Raw genomic sequence first — 17,951 nt, 5'->3', positions numbered from 1 at the left:
TCCCCTACCACCCCTACACGATTTAATTAACAGAGACAGAAATGGACAAAAGTGGTTGTAAAAACCTTTGTTCAACTTTGACGCCCTCTAGCGGCCAAACGCTACAACCTAGCATGGTCCGGTCAACGTCACGTGATAGCCCCATTCATTACCTATCAACGATCATCTGATGGGTTTTTCGATAAAAGTTCAAATAAGCGAGTTATTTGCGATTTAGTGAAACGGTGCACTTAACCTAGTTGTACTTGGAAACGTCACTGATATACGCCATGATGTTGACAGTTGTGACGTGTACATGACAGGTGGTATTAAGACACCTTAAAGCTACGTCACAACTGTCAAAATACGTGCCGTAAAGCTATAAAGTTCCACTTGTTCCTACGGAAATCCAAGAGTTGTAAACGTGTAACTGTATAGCTCTACTGTGTCAGTTTTGCCGATATTTGACAGCTTTGACGTAGATGACAGGTGTCACGTGGTACTAAAACACTTAAACGTTGACATATTACGTCACAACTGTCAAAATGCGCGCCGTGAAACTATAAAGTTTGTTAAGGAAACCTTGAGTTAGTTCAAACTTTTCCAGCTCCGCTGTCGGTTATTTTGACATTTGACAGTTTTGACGTATAAACGACAGCTGTCACGCGCGATTTCTTGACATTTGACGTTTGCCTGTCATCTGTCAGTTTCAACTTTGGGCTAGAATGCCGAGTAAAGGGTCGTTTTCGACTAATTTGGGGTCGAGGAATTCATTTTCGCTGTCAGTTTTGCGATATCTCCCACCCAAACCAAGCAATGTTGCCATCGATACCATACACGAGCAATTCCATTAAACTTTCGATTGGTCGGTGACATAGAATCGTCAGGATCTCCGTGACATTCAATTTTCCCAGAAATTCAATTTGTTAGCCAAGTGTTGCTCCCGTAAGGGGTTTAGACAGAGAGAGAGAGAAGCTATTTATATCCAAGCCAATGATTACGAAAGGGAATTGAAAAATATCATATTTTGGTCCAGTTTTGCTCTGTAACAGAATTTGATTTATTTTCTAGTTACTTTGCAGATTTCTGTGTTTTTTTACGAATTTTCTAACCTAAAAATCATTAAATTAAACCAAAAAATAACGCTACAAACCCTAATTTAAGACTTTTTATTGAAAGCTACTTCAGTGGGTCGTATCTCCTTTGTGTGCAGAGCTAGCAAAAAAACACTAAGAATGAAAGTTGTAGGAAATTTAATTCTCTACAAGAGTGAAAGAGGGCAGTTTTGCCCTAAATCCTGATTTAAGGGAGATATTTGCCAAAAAGTGGAAAGAAACTCAAAAAATCTAAAATAACAGTCTAACATCAAGTTTAATCGGTTGCAACTCATTTGTATGGGCAGCTAGCAAAAAAACACTAAGAATGTAAGTTGTAGGAAATTTAATTCTCTACAAGAACGCAAGAGGGCGGTTTTTCCATGGTGGTTTAAGGGAGATATTCGCAAAAAAACACTAAACAAAAAATTATCGAGATACTTTCGAAAAATCGATACTTGCCGCACATTCGTAGTAAAATAAATGCAATTTAAGGGGGAATTGATACATTTTTGAATTCCTGCTCAAGCTTTGCCGGTACGGTTGATTCAATTGATTTTCCCGTGCCGAGGATGAAAATTCCGGACGAATGGCAGTAAATTGCGCCTATAAAAATTGAAAACGCTTTTAAAACCAACTTGGAGTGGAAAAGTGACAGTTTTAAGCACATTTTTAGAATCCTCATTAAATTTCCTATCCAATAACACGAAAAAAATACTAAAATTGAGTACAGTCAGGAAGAAAAGCGGTGTCAAAGTTTGAACTGCCAGAAACACAGTTTGAAAGGACAGTCAGGGACAAAATCGCTTGTAAAACCCACTTGGAGTCAAAAAATGACAGTTTTGAGCACATTTTTGGAATCCTCATTAAATTTCCTATCCAATAACCTGAAAAAACACTAGAAAATATGGTACAGTCTGGGAGAAAAGCGGTGTCAAAGTTTGAACTGCCAGAAACACAGTTTGAAAGGACAGTCAGGGACAAAATCGCTTGTAAATCCCACTTGGAGTGAGAAAATGGCTGTTTTAAGCACATTTTTGGAATCCTCATTAAATTTCCTATCCAATAACCTGAAAAAACACTAGAAAATTTGGTACAGTCTGGGAGAAAAGCGGTGTCAAAATTTGAACTGCCAGAAACACAGTTTGAAAGGACAGTCAGGGACAAAATCGCTTGTAAAACCCACTTGGAGTCAAAAAATGACAGTTTTAAGCACATTTTTGGAATCCTCATTAAATTTCCTATCCAATAACCTGAAAAAACACTACAAAATTTGGTACAGTCAGGGAGAAAAGCGGCGTCAAAGTTTAAACTGTTCGGGAAAACCTCCAGGCGTTTGAGGGACAACAATAACTTGTTTGAACCGCTGGACACTGAGGAGAAAACAATCGAGCATCGACTGTGACGCCACCAGTGGCACCGCAACAGTTGAAACCACCGCAAAAAACCGGTTTTTCCTTGTTTTTTCGTCAATTGCAACAGCCTTTGGCACACACATGTTGAATTCACTGGAGAACGCCGAATGCATTGCGCAATCGCATTCCCGGACGACGAAAACCTGGATCCGGGAACAGTCTGAACGATTACGTCCAACCTGTTGGTCTGGATCGAATCTGGATCCGCGAAAAAAACGCGCTTTTTACGCGATTTTTCAGTGTTTTTCCTCCAGTTTTCCGTGTGTTGGGGGGGGAAAGTCGTGCCAGAATTACCATTTACCAAGGTAAGGCCTGTAAAACCCACTTGGAGTGAGAAAATGACAGATTTAAGCACATTTTTGGAATCCCCATTAAATTTCCTGTCTAATGACATAAAAAAACATTACAAAATTTGGTACAGTCAGGGAGAAAAACGCTGTCAAAGTTTGACCTGTCAGAAAGACAGTCAGGGACAAAATTGCTTGTAAAACCCACTTGGAGTGGGAAACTGACAAATTTAAGTACATTTTTGGAATCCTCATTAAATTTCCTATCTAATGACATAAAAAAAATCTACAAAATTTGGACAGTCAGGGAGAAAAACGGTATCAAAGTTTGAACTGCCAAAAACACAGTTTGAAAGGACAGTCAGGGACAAAATCGCCTGTAAAACCCACTTGGAGTCAAAAATTTACATTTTTAAGCACATTTTTGGAATCCTCATTAAATTTCCTATCCAATAACCTAAAAAAACATTATAAAATTTGGACAGTCAGTGAGAAAAGCGGTGTCAAAGTTTCAACTGTCAGAAACAGAGTTTGAAAGGACAGTCAGGGACAAAATTGCTTGTAAAATCCACTTGGGGTCAAAAAATGACAGTTTTAAGCACATTTTTGAAATCCCCATTAAATTTCCTATCTAATGACATAAAAAACACTACAAAATTTAGTACAGTCAGGGAGAAAAACGCTGTCAAAGTTTGACCTGTTAGGAAGACAGTTTTAAAGGACAGTTAGGGACAAAATTGCTTGTAAAACCCACTTGGAGTGGGAAAATGACAGTTTTAAGTACATTTTTGGAATCCTCATTAAATTTCCTATCTAACGGCATAAAAAAACACTTCAAAGTCACGTCCAGTCAGGGAGAAAAGCGCTGTCAAAATTTGACCTGCCAGAAAGACAAATTGACAAAGAAACGTTTTAGACAGTAATTCGTGGATTACTTGAACCAATGACGTCCTTACCTTTCACGCCCTCTAGCGCCCAAACGGTAAAAGCTACGACTTTAAGCGGGCATATTTTTTGAAAGCTTATACTTCAGGCTACAAATTTGATAACGTGACATTTTGACGTATCTGTCAAAATAACCGAGTTATGGGTGATTTTTCAAAATGGTGTCGAAACATAGCTTCAACGCCCTCTGGTGGACAATCTGTAAAAGTAGAAATTCTGAAAAAATTTTTGAAGAGTCCACTGATGCGATCCTTTAAGGTTACAAAAGTGAAAACTGTCAAATTTGACAGATTTTTACGACAAACCTCTTTGACAACACTTTTCGATTACTCAGACCAATGACGTGCGGTCCTTTCAGGCCCTCTAGCGGCCAAACGGTAAAAGTTACAACTTTTTGTGCAAAACACTTTCTGAAAGCCTATACTCCAGGCTATAATTTAGTTTCTGTGACATTTTGACGTAGCTGTCAAAATAACCGAGTTAGGGACGATTAAACTAAACAGCCTACTTCAGTTCTAAAAACGGTCACAAAATAGGCAGTTTTTTATGCAAATCCTTGGCGAAAACGAGCAATTTACCTTGAAAACAATACTCCAGAGCAAATTCAATCTCTCGGACGATTATTAATTCGATTATTTACGAGGTAATTCAGTTACAACGGTTCCCTTTATGTTACGGCTTTGTGCTGTGCAAAACGGCTTAAAAGCATCTAAAAATATGCTTGGAAAAGCCAGTTTTTCCTATTTTTCCAGCCAGTTTAGCAGTTAAATCCAGTCCGAATGAAAAAAATAACAAAAAATGTATCATATGCCCCTAAATTATGAAATTGTATACTTTTCCACAGAAACGTGCAAATTAGCTTGAAAATGTGTTTTTCCAGGTAAAACAACAACAACATGCCTACACATCTCTTAGGATTAACGGTTTTGTTTACATTCTAGAAGGTTTAATCCGAAATTTACTGAAACAATAAAACGTAATGAATGTAATGGAAACTGTCTGCTTTAACCTGAATAACTCTCTTATTTGACTGTTAATGTATGAAGTTTTATACGTCGATGGATAGCTAATTAAATGGGCTTTCTGAAGATATGACTACACGGTTTGATTGGTTGAATGGTTTGGCCGCTAGAGGGATTTAAACTTGATTACCATTTTCAGCCCAATTTGTATACACTGCTTTGTTTAAACCTTATTAACTTTCTTATTTGACTAACAATGTGTGAAGTTTTATACGTCGATGGATAGCTAATTAAATGGGCTTTCTGAAGATATGACTACACGGTTTTATTAAAACTAAATTTAAATTAAATTTCATTAAAGTCTAGTTTCGCTTAACACTATATTTGGCTACAACGGCAAATCCCATTAGCCTGGGATTCTATTTTAAGCGAATTTCGACTTTAACGACTCTCAACTTTTTACATTAAAATCGTTATCAGTCTGAGATAAAATCGCAGCTTTTCAAGGAAAATCGTCGTCTTATGCAAAAAAAATGGGGGGAAAATCCTTCAGGATTAATTAAACGTCTTCCAGAGAAAACCGAGTTTTTCAGCGAGTTTTCGGCCTTTAACTCCCTTAAACGGTCCTTTAGGGCCAAAATGCTTAGAATCAATCTTGTAGAGCATGAAATTTCCTACAACTTTCTGTTTTACACTTTTCCTGTATCTTTTCAAATAACAGAGCTATGGACACGACCGAAAAAACAATCCTGATTTAAGTGTTTTTCTCACTCCCGTGCGGAAAGTGCACTTTCCGCCACTAATTATTCAGTTTCGAAAAGAGTAATGTAGGTTTTTTAAGACACTGAAATGTGTTGAAACACTTTCTTCTCACAACTGTCAAACGTCAAAAAAATGACAGTTTTCTGAAATTTGTCAAAAAAATCACACAATGTCACCACTCGTTTTAACCCTAAATATCTCGCTTATTTGAAATAATTCAGAAAAATACATAATAAGGTTGAAAGTAGCTAAAAAAAGGGGCTATCGACTGGCGTCGAAACCACCCCTCTAGCTGTCACCGTTTTCCCGCTAGGGGGCGCCAAAATTGACCCAATTATTTCAGCACAAAACCATTGTTTACAGTAGTTTTCGACAATTCGAACGTAATCAGACGCAAACAAAGTTGTATACGCAAGGAAAACAGATGACCTACTTAGGCAAACAAAACAGGTTTTTATTAATAGTCGAGAATATTGATTATCAGGACCGTATTTGTCCAGAAACAATACAGATAACATTAAATCAATCTAAATAAATAAAATTTGTAAAAACTTCCCAAATACGACCCTGTAGTTTCTAAAAAAATTGAATTAATTTAAACTTAAAACTATATTTTATTTGAAGAAATTTTCTGAGTACGGTACTGTAATGTATAGTTGATTCTATAATACGTAAACTACTACCTTTGTTACCACTAAACATTCCAAAGCAAATATTTTCATTCTGAGGCCTTTTGGGGCAAAATACCATTCTAGTGATGTGGGAGAAAATTGAATTTCCTACAATTTTTGTTTCGTGGCATTTCCTTAAATTTCGCCAAATAACCGAGTTACGGGGGGTTGAAGTTAAGTAGAGTTGTTATGTCAAACTAATTTTGACACTGTTCACTTTGACTTTAAATAACTCAGTTATTTGACAGTTGACGTGAAAATGTCATTGAAGCAAAAATGTAGCCCAAAGTGTCAGTTTTCAGAAAATGTCCCCCCTTTAGTTAATCTGTTTAGTCGTTTGGCCGCTAGAGAGCGACAAAATCGTGAAAAACTAATTTTTGGACACTGCTCACTTTGACCTTGAATAACTCGCTTATTTGACAGTTGACGTGAAAATGTCATTGAAGCAAAAATGTAGCCCAAAGTGTCAGTTTTCAGAAAATGTCCCCCCTTTAGTTAATCGGTTTAGTCGTTTGGCCGCTAGAGGGCGTCAAAATCAACAAAGTTTTTATGTCAACTAATTTTGACACTTTAAATAACTCGACTAACATTAGACTTTTCTCCTTATTAACTGACAATGAGTCATCCCTAATATTAACACAACAAAGTTATCTTATCACAACTAAACAAATGAGTAAACCAAAAAGTAAATTTGGGCAAAAATTATATTAATAAATCGTGTTTATTACACCATTTTTTCCATTTAGCTCCGTTATTTGAGGAGTTACGGCAAAAGTGTATATAAGGAGAGTTGTAGAAAATTTCACGCTTTACAATATTGCTTCTTAGCACTTTTTCCCTAAAGGCTCATTTAAGGGAGTTACAACCCAAAAACTGTCTGCAATGCAGTCAAGTGCTTCAATAACTCCAACAGGGCGTAGCTCCCTTATTTGAGGAGCTAGAGAAAAAGTGTAAATTAGAGATTTATAGAGAATTCCACGCTCTACAATCCTGCTCAAATTGCATTACAAAAATCCACTTTTCCAGGACCGGACAGGCAAAAATTCAAATCAATACCGCAATATGGATATACCACCATATGTCATGATTAATCGGAAATAGTCCGGGAATTGACAATCTATTAATAGATACAAGGTTGTCACCGCCAGATGTATCGGTTTGTTGCGTGTGTATATTAATTAATTTTCGAACGTGGCAAATCCCTGATATACAGGGTGTTTCCCTTGCATTTTGTTTGTTTTGTCCCAGTTTTCAGGGAATATCTCCCTTAGAAGGCCCTTTAGGGCAAGAGTACCCTGATGCAATCTGGTAGAGAATGAAATTACCTACAACTTTCCTCTTTTGCACTTTTTTGATATTTTCCTAAACAACCGAGTTATGCTTGGTTGAAGTTGTTTTAAGGCAAAAATAGCCTAATATCTCAGAAACCGTAAGAATTGTCGATATTGGGAATATAATTTCAAGTGTCACGTGACCTGTTTTTTTGCTGACATTTGACATTTTTCCAAAATTCTATACAGTGTGTTTACTAATTAAAATGCAATGTTGCCAAACTGCACAAGTATTTTTCAAACATCAGTGCAAAATTGAGCAGAAAACATTGCTCAAGTTTGACGCCCTCTAGCGGTCAAACGGTTTAACATATCAACCCATAAGGCTATATTTTCAGAAAGCCCATTTCATTAGCTATCCATTGACGTATAAAACTTCATCAATTGTCCGTCAAATAAGAAAGTTAATCAGCTTCAAACGAAACAGTGTATGGAAATTGAACTTTTTTTTTTAGAAAATTCTGGACAAAAAACACCCACTGGCAAATCCTGCCCTAGGCCAAATGAAGGGCAGACACCAGTTCCGAAGAAGGTTCAGTTTGCAGCCATCTTTTCTCAAAGAAGAACCCGAAGATGATGACCGGCACCATCACAACAGGTAATTCAAAACCACCCATAGCCTCTATCAGCGCTTTTGACAAAAATTTCATTTTGTTAATATTGTGCCCTCATTTGAACTTCGATCGATTTCGTTCAAACGTCATTGGAAAGAGCATGAAATTTGCACTAAAATGAACCAAAAATCGCTTCTCTAGCTCTTCCCGTTTTTGAGATATTAAAGTTCAAAACTACCATACTAGCATTTGGTTCAGGCCTACTTCTATCTCAATATTTAGCAGGCCGTAGTGTTCTTATTTGAAGTCCAATGAAATTCATTCAAACGTTATTAGAAAGAGCATGAAAAATTCCATATAACGAGCCAAAGCTCAACTTTGTAGCTCATCACGTTTCCGAGATATTGAATTTCAAAAAGTACACACACAAAACCCATTACACACCACTGTAACCTAGATTTTTTGAATTTTGACAGTAAAACTGACATTTTCTGGTCACGTGACTGTTTCTGTCATCTGTCAACCTGCCAGTACAGTGTTGCCAAGTCAGAAATTAATCAATTAAAAATAATTATCTGGAAAACTGAGTTCTATCAATAATTAACTCGTTTCCGAGATATTTGAGGTTAAAATTGGAAAACTGAATTTTAACCTCAAATATCTCGGAAACGGGACACTTTTTGTAGAGCACATTTTGGGTCGCTGTGTAGCTCTGAGTGTGCTCTATTCACTGATGTAAAAATATACAGGGTGTCCCACGTGAATTTCGTGACTTTTGACACTTTGAACGCAGTGACGCAGAACAATCTGGCTTGGACTGTTTACAGGGTGTTCAGATCGCAAAAAAGCGAGGACGCCGAGTCGCTGGACAAGGAAGCGCCACCTGTCGGCAATGTTCGGCATAAAATCGTCGTTATGGGGGCGGCCAAAGTGGGGAAATCCTCCCTTATCAGTCAATTTCTCTACGGAACGTTCTCCCCCAAATACAAGAGAACGGTGGAGGAGATGCATCACGGGGATTTTAACGTACAAGGGGTGAGTTTTTTGGGGGCGACAGTTTGTAGAGGCCATTCTGAGCTACAATCCGTCAAAAAAATCAGCTCGATACCTGTCAAACTTACCGAGTTATGGGCTGTCAAAGTTACAGAAGTGCCAATCTCAACTTGTCAGTGCAACTCGGATATTTTCGTCCATTAACTCGGTTAGTTGACGTTTTTCGTACAAACTTGTCATTTGACAGTCAATGCAATGCAATCTGTCAAAAAAATCAACTCGATACCTGTCAAAATAACCGAGTTATGGGCTGTCAAAATGACAGTAGTAGAAATCGTTACGTTCTAGGACATCCGTGACCAATTATTGGGATATCAGTGGTTCTCAAACTGTTTTTGACATTTTTAGTTTCCAGAGAACTCTCAAAGTGGCACCAGTGGTTCTCAAACTGTTTTAAACCTTTAATTTTTGCAAAAACAGCGTTCTAATTCAAAATGTGGTTAATTAGCATTTTATGAGTGACATGAGTGTAAAATCAGTGGTTTTCATACGGTTTTTTGACATTTTTGCTTACAGAGATCCTTCAGAGTGTAACCAGGGGTTCTCAAACTGTTTCAAACCATTCATTTGTGCAAGAGAAGTGTTGTAATTTAAAATAAGGTTAATTAGCATTTTATGAGTGACATGAGTGGAAAATCAGTGGTTGTCAAACGGTTTTTTGACATTTTTGCTTACAGAGAACATCCAGAGTGTTTCCAGTGGTTCTCAAACTGTTTAAAACCTCTCATTTGTGCTAAAACGGCGTTCTAATTCAAAATGAGGTTAATTAGCATTTTATGAGTGAAATGAGAGGAAAATCAGTGATTCTCAAACTGTTGACTGTGATTGTTTTCGACTGTCTGTCAAACTGTCAGTTTTAGCTGGAAAACTGTCAAAATGCTACTCATGGAGGTGTAAAAGTCGAAAAAATATTTAAACTGACCAAGCTCACTTCGAAGTGTGTTTTATAGTTTTATAGCTCTATGAAGTGCATTTTGACAGTTTTAACACTTCAGTGACAGACTAGACTACTAGTACTAAATTTGACAGTTGTCACTTTTTGATAGCTGTCACTAAAAATGTCAAAGTACGTGCATGTTTTCAGGTAAGACAGTTTAGACAGCAAGCTAGTTTAATGTCAAATATCTCAGAAACTACTGGATGAATCGAGTTGAAATTTTCAGTGTTTATAGATGAAAGTGTCTAGTTTTAGTAGGCAAAGTTTCGTCACAATCGGATCATCAGGAACTCGCTAATTAAAATCAAAGCATTTTTTCTGATTTTTACCATTTTTTCTTCAGGTTCACCTAACCTTAGACATTCTGGACACGTCAGGGGCGTACGAATTTCCAGCAATGAGGGCGCTGTCCATATCGTCCGCGGACGCTTTCGTCCTCGTTTATGACGTCACCGATGCCAACACTTTTGAGGAGGCGAGAGCGTTGAGGGATCAAATACACGAGACCAAGTGTTCCACCAATGTTCCCATTGTGGTCGTGGGCAATAAAATCGATCTTACCGGTAATCGCGAGGTAAGTTTGTTTGAAAGTCCTCTAGCGGCAAGCGGGAGGCAACTAGGTCTTTTTAAAGCACATTTTTGGAAAGCCCTAAATCTGTACTATAATTTACCTTCTTTTACTTTTTGCCGTAAGGGTTGAAATAAGGGAGTTATTAAGGGTTAAAGGGAAAGCGGTCAAGTTTTTGAACTGTTCTCAAAATTTCAGTGCACCAACTCATTTAACCTTAAATAACTCGCTCATTTTGGACACTTTGCATGGACTTTTATATGTCGATGGATAGTCCAGAAAATCAGCTTTCCATTGAGGTATAAAAATTGGTTGGTTAGTAATGCGGTTGGGCCGCCAGAGGGCGGCAAAGTTGCACTACCAGTACTGTCCTGTCACTTGACTGACGTTTTGAGGCAAAAACAGCCCAATTTGACTCAATCAAGCCGCTCAAACGCACGTAGACGTAAAGCAGATGTTGTTTCACCCAAAAAAACCACAAATAATACATGTGGCAACACTGGAATCACCCTTAAATATTAGATTCCCCAGTGCGGAACAAAGCAATTTAGGTAACGTTTCTGCTCTGGATACAGTCATTTGTTAGTGTATAACCATTTAACATAAGAATGATAGTTTAGGAGATGTTTCTGGAAGAAAATCGTCCATTTCCTGGATTTCCGCCATTAAATATGGCTGGAAATGGACGTAAAAGCCTCCAGATTGCTACATATCCAGTCTTTTGGTATTCGTGCATACAATTTTGCCGATATCTCAAAAACGGAAGGAGGTATCGAGTTGAAATTTGCAGGATTGGTAGAACAACCTTAAAATCTGCATTTTGTTAAGAATACACTTTTTGTGTAAATCGCTTGGTTTTGCCAGAAAAGAGGAAAAAGTGAAATTTTCCTTGCACTTTGCATGCACTGTTTCGTTTCAACCTAAATAACTTCCTTATTTAATGCATAATGTATGAACATTTATATGTCGATGGATAGCTAATGAAATAGGCTTTCTAAACATATGGCAACATTGCTTTGTAAGTTGCACGGTTTGTCCGCTAGGGAGCGTCAAAGTTTACTAAAATTTTCTGTTTAATTTTCATGCACTGTTTTGTTTCAACCTTAATAACTTCCTTATTTAATGCATAATTTATGAACATTTATATGTCGATTGATAGCTAATAAAATGGGCTTTCTAAAGATATGACAATTTTGCTTTGTGGGTTGCACCGTTTGGCCGCTAGAGGGCGTCAAACATACAACTGTTACAACCTTTTGTAATAGAGCTATCAAAGCAGTTTTTGCACTTTTTTTTGTTATTTTTGACTGATTTTGAAGCATTTTTTTGGTATTTCTGAACGAATTTATGAATGATAACATAAAAATGAACATAAAATCTCCGGAAAGTCCCTGCTTTTAGTGATTCCTCCATTGTATATTCAAAAGGCCTATTTTAGATAAAAAGGTTACTCCATTTTCCCCATTTTCGAGTGGATAAAAGTTTTATATTATCCAGGCTTTATAAGGTCGAATTTGGGGTATTTTACGGCTATTGAAGACATTCCGCACGCCCGGAATTCTATTTACATTGTCCCCGAGGGCGTGCGTAATATCTACAAAAATTATATAGAATTAACAAATTTTTAAACAAAAAATTTTTTTATGGTAAACAACTCGCTTATTTTAACTTTGTGCGAAAAACACCCAAGATCATTTAATGTAGATAATGAACGGGGCTATCACGTGACGTTGAAATCACCTCGATCAGTTGCACCGTTTGGCCGCTAGAGGGCTTTAAAGTTGAACTACAGTTTTCCATCAACTTTTCTTGACACCCTTCCATCCAATCTTCAATAACTGGCTTATTTGAAACATTAGCGAAAATCTTCTAAGATGATTATATGTAGATATTGAATGGGGCTATCACGTGACGTTGAAATCACCTCGATAGGTTGCATCATTTGGCCGCTAGAGGGCGGCAAAGTTATACGTTATTTTTTTCACAAATTTTAATCGAATCAAACTAGGTCTGTAAATGGGTTTTACACGGTCTTTTTGCCAAGTAATACAAGCCATTTGGTCGGGCTGTAATTTAGCTTTACGACCCGCCTTTTATACGTTTACGTCCCCCCAGTTTTATGAGTTTCCGCAGCTTTGGTTTTAAAGCAAATTCCCATAATAACATCGTTAGAGAGAGAAAGTAATATCAAAATGACTACTCTGTTTCATTTCATTAACATACCAACCCATGTTGCCACATCATTAAAAAGCCCATTTCATTAGCTATCCATCGACATATAAATGTTCCTACATTATGCATTAAATAAGGAAGTTATTAAGGTTGAAACGAAACAGTGCATGAAAATTGAACAGAAAACTTTGATCAACTTTGACGCCCTCTAGCGGCCACACCGTGCAACTTACAAAGCAATGTTGCCATATCTTTAGAAAGCCCATTTCACTGGCTATCCATTGACATATAAATGTTCATACATTGTGCATTAAATAAGGAAGTTATTAAGGTTGAAACAAAACAGTGCATGAAAATTAAACAGAACATTTTAGTAAACTTTGACGCTCTCTAGCGGCCAAACCGTGCAACTTACAAAGCAATGTTGCCATATCTTTAGAAAGCCCATTTTATTAGCTATCCAACGACATATAAATATTCATACATTATGCATTAAATAAGGAAGTTATTTAGGTTGAAACGAAACAGTGCATGAAAATTAAACAGAAAATTTTAGTAAAGTTTGACGCTCTCTAGCGGCCAAACCGTGCAACTTACAAAGCAATGTTGCCATATCTTTGGAAAGCCTATTTCATTAGCTATCCATCGACATATAAAAATCCATACCTTGTCAGTCAAATAAGGCAGTTATTCCGGTTCAAACAAAAAATTGACCAGAAAACTTTAGTCAACTTTGAAGCCCTCTAGCGGCCAAACCATTCAACCAATCATGCAATGTTGCATATCGGTGGAAAGCCCATTTCACTGGCTACCCATCGACATATAAAACTCCATACCATGTCAGTCAAATAAGGCACTTAAACCCAATTAGGCAAATCGTAGACGTATAAAATCGATTTTTGTTTTTACAGCAACAGCGCGTCGTAATTTAATAAATTACCACTCGATGGGAACTAGAACAAATGAAACCAATTCCCCATCACTTTAGCTAATTGACGTTGATTAACTGAAAACCATTAATCACTGTGCGAATGATGAATTACTTGGGCAAACAGCCAGAAAACTGAGCTGGCTAATTGCCCAGAAATAGTGAAAGAAGCGTGACTGATGTAGTACAAAAGCCAAAAATGTTTAAAAAAAGAAGAGTTAGAAAAGAAGAGCGGAAGAATGTCCGTTATTGGCCCCAGAATTTTTATTTAACCTTACTTGATCAGTGGTTCAAGTTTTAAACCTTTGACGCCCTCTAGTGGCGTAACGGTGTAAGATATTAAAGCAAGTAAACACATTTTTGGAAAGCTTTAAATCTTCTCTATTAATTACCTTCTATGCATTTTTCTTGTAACTTTTTAAATAACGGAGTAATGTGCTCCAAAACACGTCAGTGCGCAACTAAGATTTTTCAAAATAACCGTCGGTTTTAACGCTCTCTAGCGGCGTAACGGTGACAGATATCAGCCTAAGTAAAAACATTTTCAGAAAGCTTGTAATCCGCTCTGTCTATCACATTCTAATGGTTTTTTCTGTAACTTTTCAAATAAGCTAGTTATTTGGGTTTGAAGCAACCAGTGCGCAGCTAACCCGTTAAATTTCAAAATAACCGCCAATTTTGCTGCCCTCTAGCGGCGTTTTAACAAATATCGTTAAATATTGAATTATAAGCTCTAAAATCCTTATAACAGTGAAAAAAATATTTAATTTTTTCTAAAATACCGAGTGTTTTGCCTTTTTTGACACCTGGCATTAACTTCCCATTTAACCTGTATTTTATGGTCAAGTAGACACTGTTGAGGTTAGGTTAAGTTAGGTTAGGTCAAGATTGAGGTTATGACGAGCTGAATATGATGACGTAATAATATACAGGGTGTCCCAATTGAAATAGTGAATTTCAGGACAAAATTCAATTTTTCCAAAAATTTCTAGGTTAGATTTTTGTGTATTTTTCAGGTGGATACAGCCACAACGGAATCGGTGGTGACTGTAGACTGGGAGAACGGTTTCGTGGAAGCCTCGGCCAAGGATAACGTCAATGTCAGTAAAGTGTTCAAGGAACTGCTCGCCCAAGCCAAGGTAGGTTGATTTTGACGCCCTCTAGTGACGTAACGCTGCACGATATTAGGTCACGTGATGGTATCTTTAGAAAGCTTGAAATCTGCTCTATTTTTTACCTTCTATACTTTTTCCTTTCTAACTTTTTCTATAACCTAGTAAGTCACGACTGAACACATCAATGCGCAACTGACCGTTTTAGGCAACTTTCAAATTAACTAAATTTAACGCCCTCTAGTGACATAACTGTGAGAGATATTAGAGCAAAAAAGGACATTTTCAGAAATCTTGCAATCTGCTCTATCTTTTACCTTCTAAGCGTTTTCTTTGTAACTTTTTAAATAACCTGGTAATTGACAACTGAACACCTTAGTGCGCAAAGACCAGTTTCAAAATAACTGTCACTTTTACCGCCCTCTAGTGGCGTAACGTGGAAAGATACTGAAGCAAAAAAGGACATTTTCTGAAAGCTTGCAATCTGCTCTATCTGTTTTATTCTATGAGTTTTTTCAGTAACTGTCTAAATCACGGAGTAATTCAGGTCTGAGCACTACAGTGCGCAACTAACTTTTAAAGACAAGATTCAAAATAACCGCCACATTCAAAGCCCTCTAGCGGCCAAACGGTTACACTTACAACCGAAAGGGGGGACCATTTTGGAAAGCTCACAACCTGCTTTATCCACCCCCGGTGACGCCATCGCTCTAAGTCGTGAAAAAACCCGAGTTTCGACCAAAAAACCATCATCAGGTGAACAATTTGTTTTTTCTAGGTTAAGTACAATCTATCGCCTGCGCTGCGTCGGCGCCGCCGACAATCGCTTCCGACCGGTCCCACGGGACCTGGGACACCCTCCCACGCCGGCACCGCCCCCATGATCCCGTCTGCCGTCCAATTACAGCACCTGCAGCAGATTAGGGACAAACATGGCAAACGAAATTCCTGTATCATCTCTTAAAACTCGTATTTATCCGGTTTTTCTTAGGCAATTTTGACGTTTGACAGCTGACAGTTGTCATTAGTGTCACACGTCAGACGTCACTAGCGCAGTATTCGGTAGTTTTAGCGTTTAGGAAGAAGCATATTTACCGAAGTTTGGTCGTTTTTTTCAATATTTTTTGATACTACGCCTTTTTCCACCTAAACTACAAGGAAAAGTCAAATTAAATTGCGATGACGTCACCAAAACAAAGACCAGAGAATTCAGCGAACATTACAGTGACGTCATCCCACTTTACTTTGATTCCGACTATATATTTCAACTAAAACTAATTTAATTAAAAAAATGCTTCTACAAAAAATATCATTTAGTATTATAAAGTATTATAAAATATTTAGGGATATTACTAGTATACCGGGTGGATCATGCTTAGTAGGCAATGCTCAAGTAACTTTTTTCAGATTGTTTAATTTTTAGGTTAAATTTCCTAAAAAGCAATAATAACCTAACCTAACCTAACATTTTTCAAATATAGTTGACTCGCCCTGTATAAACTCCCTAGTTGTGTTCGTTTCGTTTTACGATCTGATCGTGTAACACCAAGAGCAACGCCATTACTAAACTGATCTGCTTGGTTGTAGTTTTAGTGAATTTTGGCGGTATAACAAGCTGCCTGTGTAGGCACTATACAGGGTGGTCAAAAGAGCACTTCAAGAGCTTTAATTTGGTGTATTGAACCACCCTGTACCTGTCAAAACAACGGAGATATTACGTGTCAAAGTGGGCACTGTCAATTTCACACCTTTTTCCCAAAACTGTCTAAATTATGAAATAACTCGCTAATTTGATACGTCAACTGTCATTACTATACAGGGTGGTCAAAGGAGCACTTCAAGGGCTTTAGTCTGGAATATTGAACCACCTTGTAGCTGTAAAAATGACAGAGTTATTGACTGTCAAAATAAACCAGTCAAATTAAGACCAGATAAATTGGGCAACAATGTTTTTTGCTATAATTTGACAGTGACAGGCAGCTTCTTTTCCTCCTTTATACTCTTATGGAGTAAGTATAGCATATCCAGTGTAAGTGTGGTTGTACGTCATCATTCCGATAATTGGCAGTGTTGCCAAAGTTACTATTAACCAAAATGTCGGATATCTCTTAAACTGACTATAATGAATGGAAGGGGAATTCTTGACAGCTGTCAACCTGACCCAGGACAATAACTGTACTAAATTTGACAGGTGTCACTTTGACACAACCAGCAATTTTGACATTTTTAAAGGAAATAACAACAATTTACAGACTAATCTAGATTCAAAGTGCCATATCTCAGAAACTACTGATCGGATTGTGCTGAAATTTGCACCAGCGGTAAATAACACTATAATCTAACCGATTACGTGCAAACCACCCTTACTGTATAGTAATAGTGTATAATAAAACTTATAGTTAGTATAGTATGTGAAAAAGTGAAAATACATCTTTTCTAGACGTTTTCATGGTCTAATTTTGCTGTTTTTTCCCGTTTTTTGACCTATTTTCCCTAAAATCCAACCCAAAAGTTGCTAAAATGTATAAAAAAACATATTTTTTAAGTATCAATACTGTGTAATCACTTAAAATTTGTATTGACGAAATTTGTATTGTGGAAACAAAAAGAGTAGAAAACCATGGACTGTCAGATTTTCTACTTTTTTCGATTTCAGTAGATTATTGCGGAAATAAATTCAGTCAATTTGTCACTAAAACTGCGTTTTATTCACTTGTTTTGGTGTTTTTAGCTTCCATCAAGTGTGTCAACTTATATTGTCAAGTTTTGACGTTATTTTGACAGTTGACACTACAAACTTTTTACGTCAGTCAAAAGGCAGTTTAAAGGACTACAATTTGGTTAAAACTAGAGTGACGTAATTGTCAAAATGACCCAGATAGAAGCTGTCAAAATGAACAAATCTTTAAAACTGCATTTCACTGCAACATCACTTTATTTTGTCAAATTATGACGTTATTTTGACTGTTGACACTACAATCTTTTTAGGGCAATCGAAAGGTAATTTAAAGGGCTACAATTTGGTTAAAACTAAAGTGACGTAACTGTCAAAATGACCGAGACAGAAGCTGTCAAAGTGAACAAAGCTTTAGAACTGCATTTCACTGCAACGTCACTTTATTGTCAAATTATGACATAATTTTGACTGTTGACACTATAAACTTTTTACGGTAGTCAAAAG

The 17,951-nt window shown here is 37.1% G+C and overlaps 1 protein-coding gene across 2 annotated transcripts; it reads left to right on the top strand.

The window, feature by feature from the left end:
- Positions 1 to 2,397: 2,397 nt before the first annotated feature.
- Positions 2,398 to 17,468, top strand: LOC145736934 (ras-related protein Rap-2b). 2 transcript variants are annotated; one of them, XM_081991482.1, is made up of 6 exons: positions 2,398 to 2,793; positions 7,902 to 8,044; positions 8,837 to 9,035; positions 10,334 to 10,564; positions 14,675 to 14,797; positions 15,549 to 17,468. In XM_081991482.1, exons 2-6 carry the CDS (start codon positions 7,950 to 7,952, stop codon positions 15,732 to 15,734), a joined length of 834 nt encoding a protein of 277 aa, XP_081847608.1. In that variant the 5' UTR covers positions 2,398 to 2,793; positions 7,902 to 7,949; the 3' UTR covers positions 15,735 to 17,468. The 2 variants fall into 2 exon arrangements, with proteins under 2 accessions (XP_081847608.1, XP_081847607.1); XM_081991481.1 differs by having other exon boundaries at positions 2,406 to 2,793; positions 8,828 to 9,035; positions 15,549 to 17,215.
- The last annotated feature ends 483 nt before the right edge of the window (positions 17,469 to 17,951 follow it).

The sequence above is a fragment of the Ips typographus genome, linkage group LG13 (assembly GCF_016097725.1).
Source record: "Ips typographus isolate SLU linkage group LG13, UJ_Ityp_2.0, whole genome shotgun sequence".
NCBI classification, from domain to species: Eukaryota; Metazoa; Arthropoda; class Insecta; order Coleoptera; family Curculionidae; genus Ips; species Ips typographus.
This window is presented reverse-complemented; position numbering and strand designations above follow the sequence as displayed.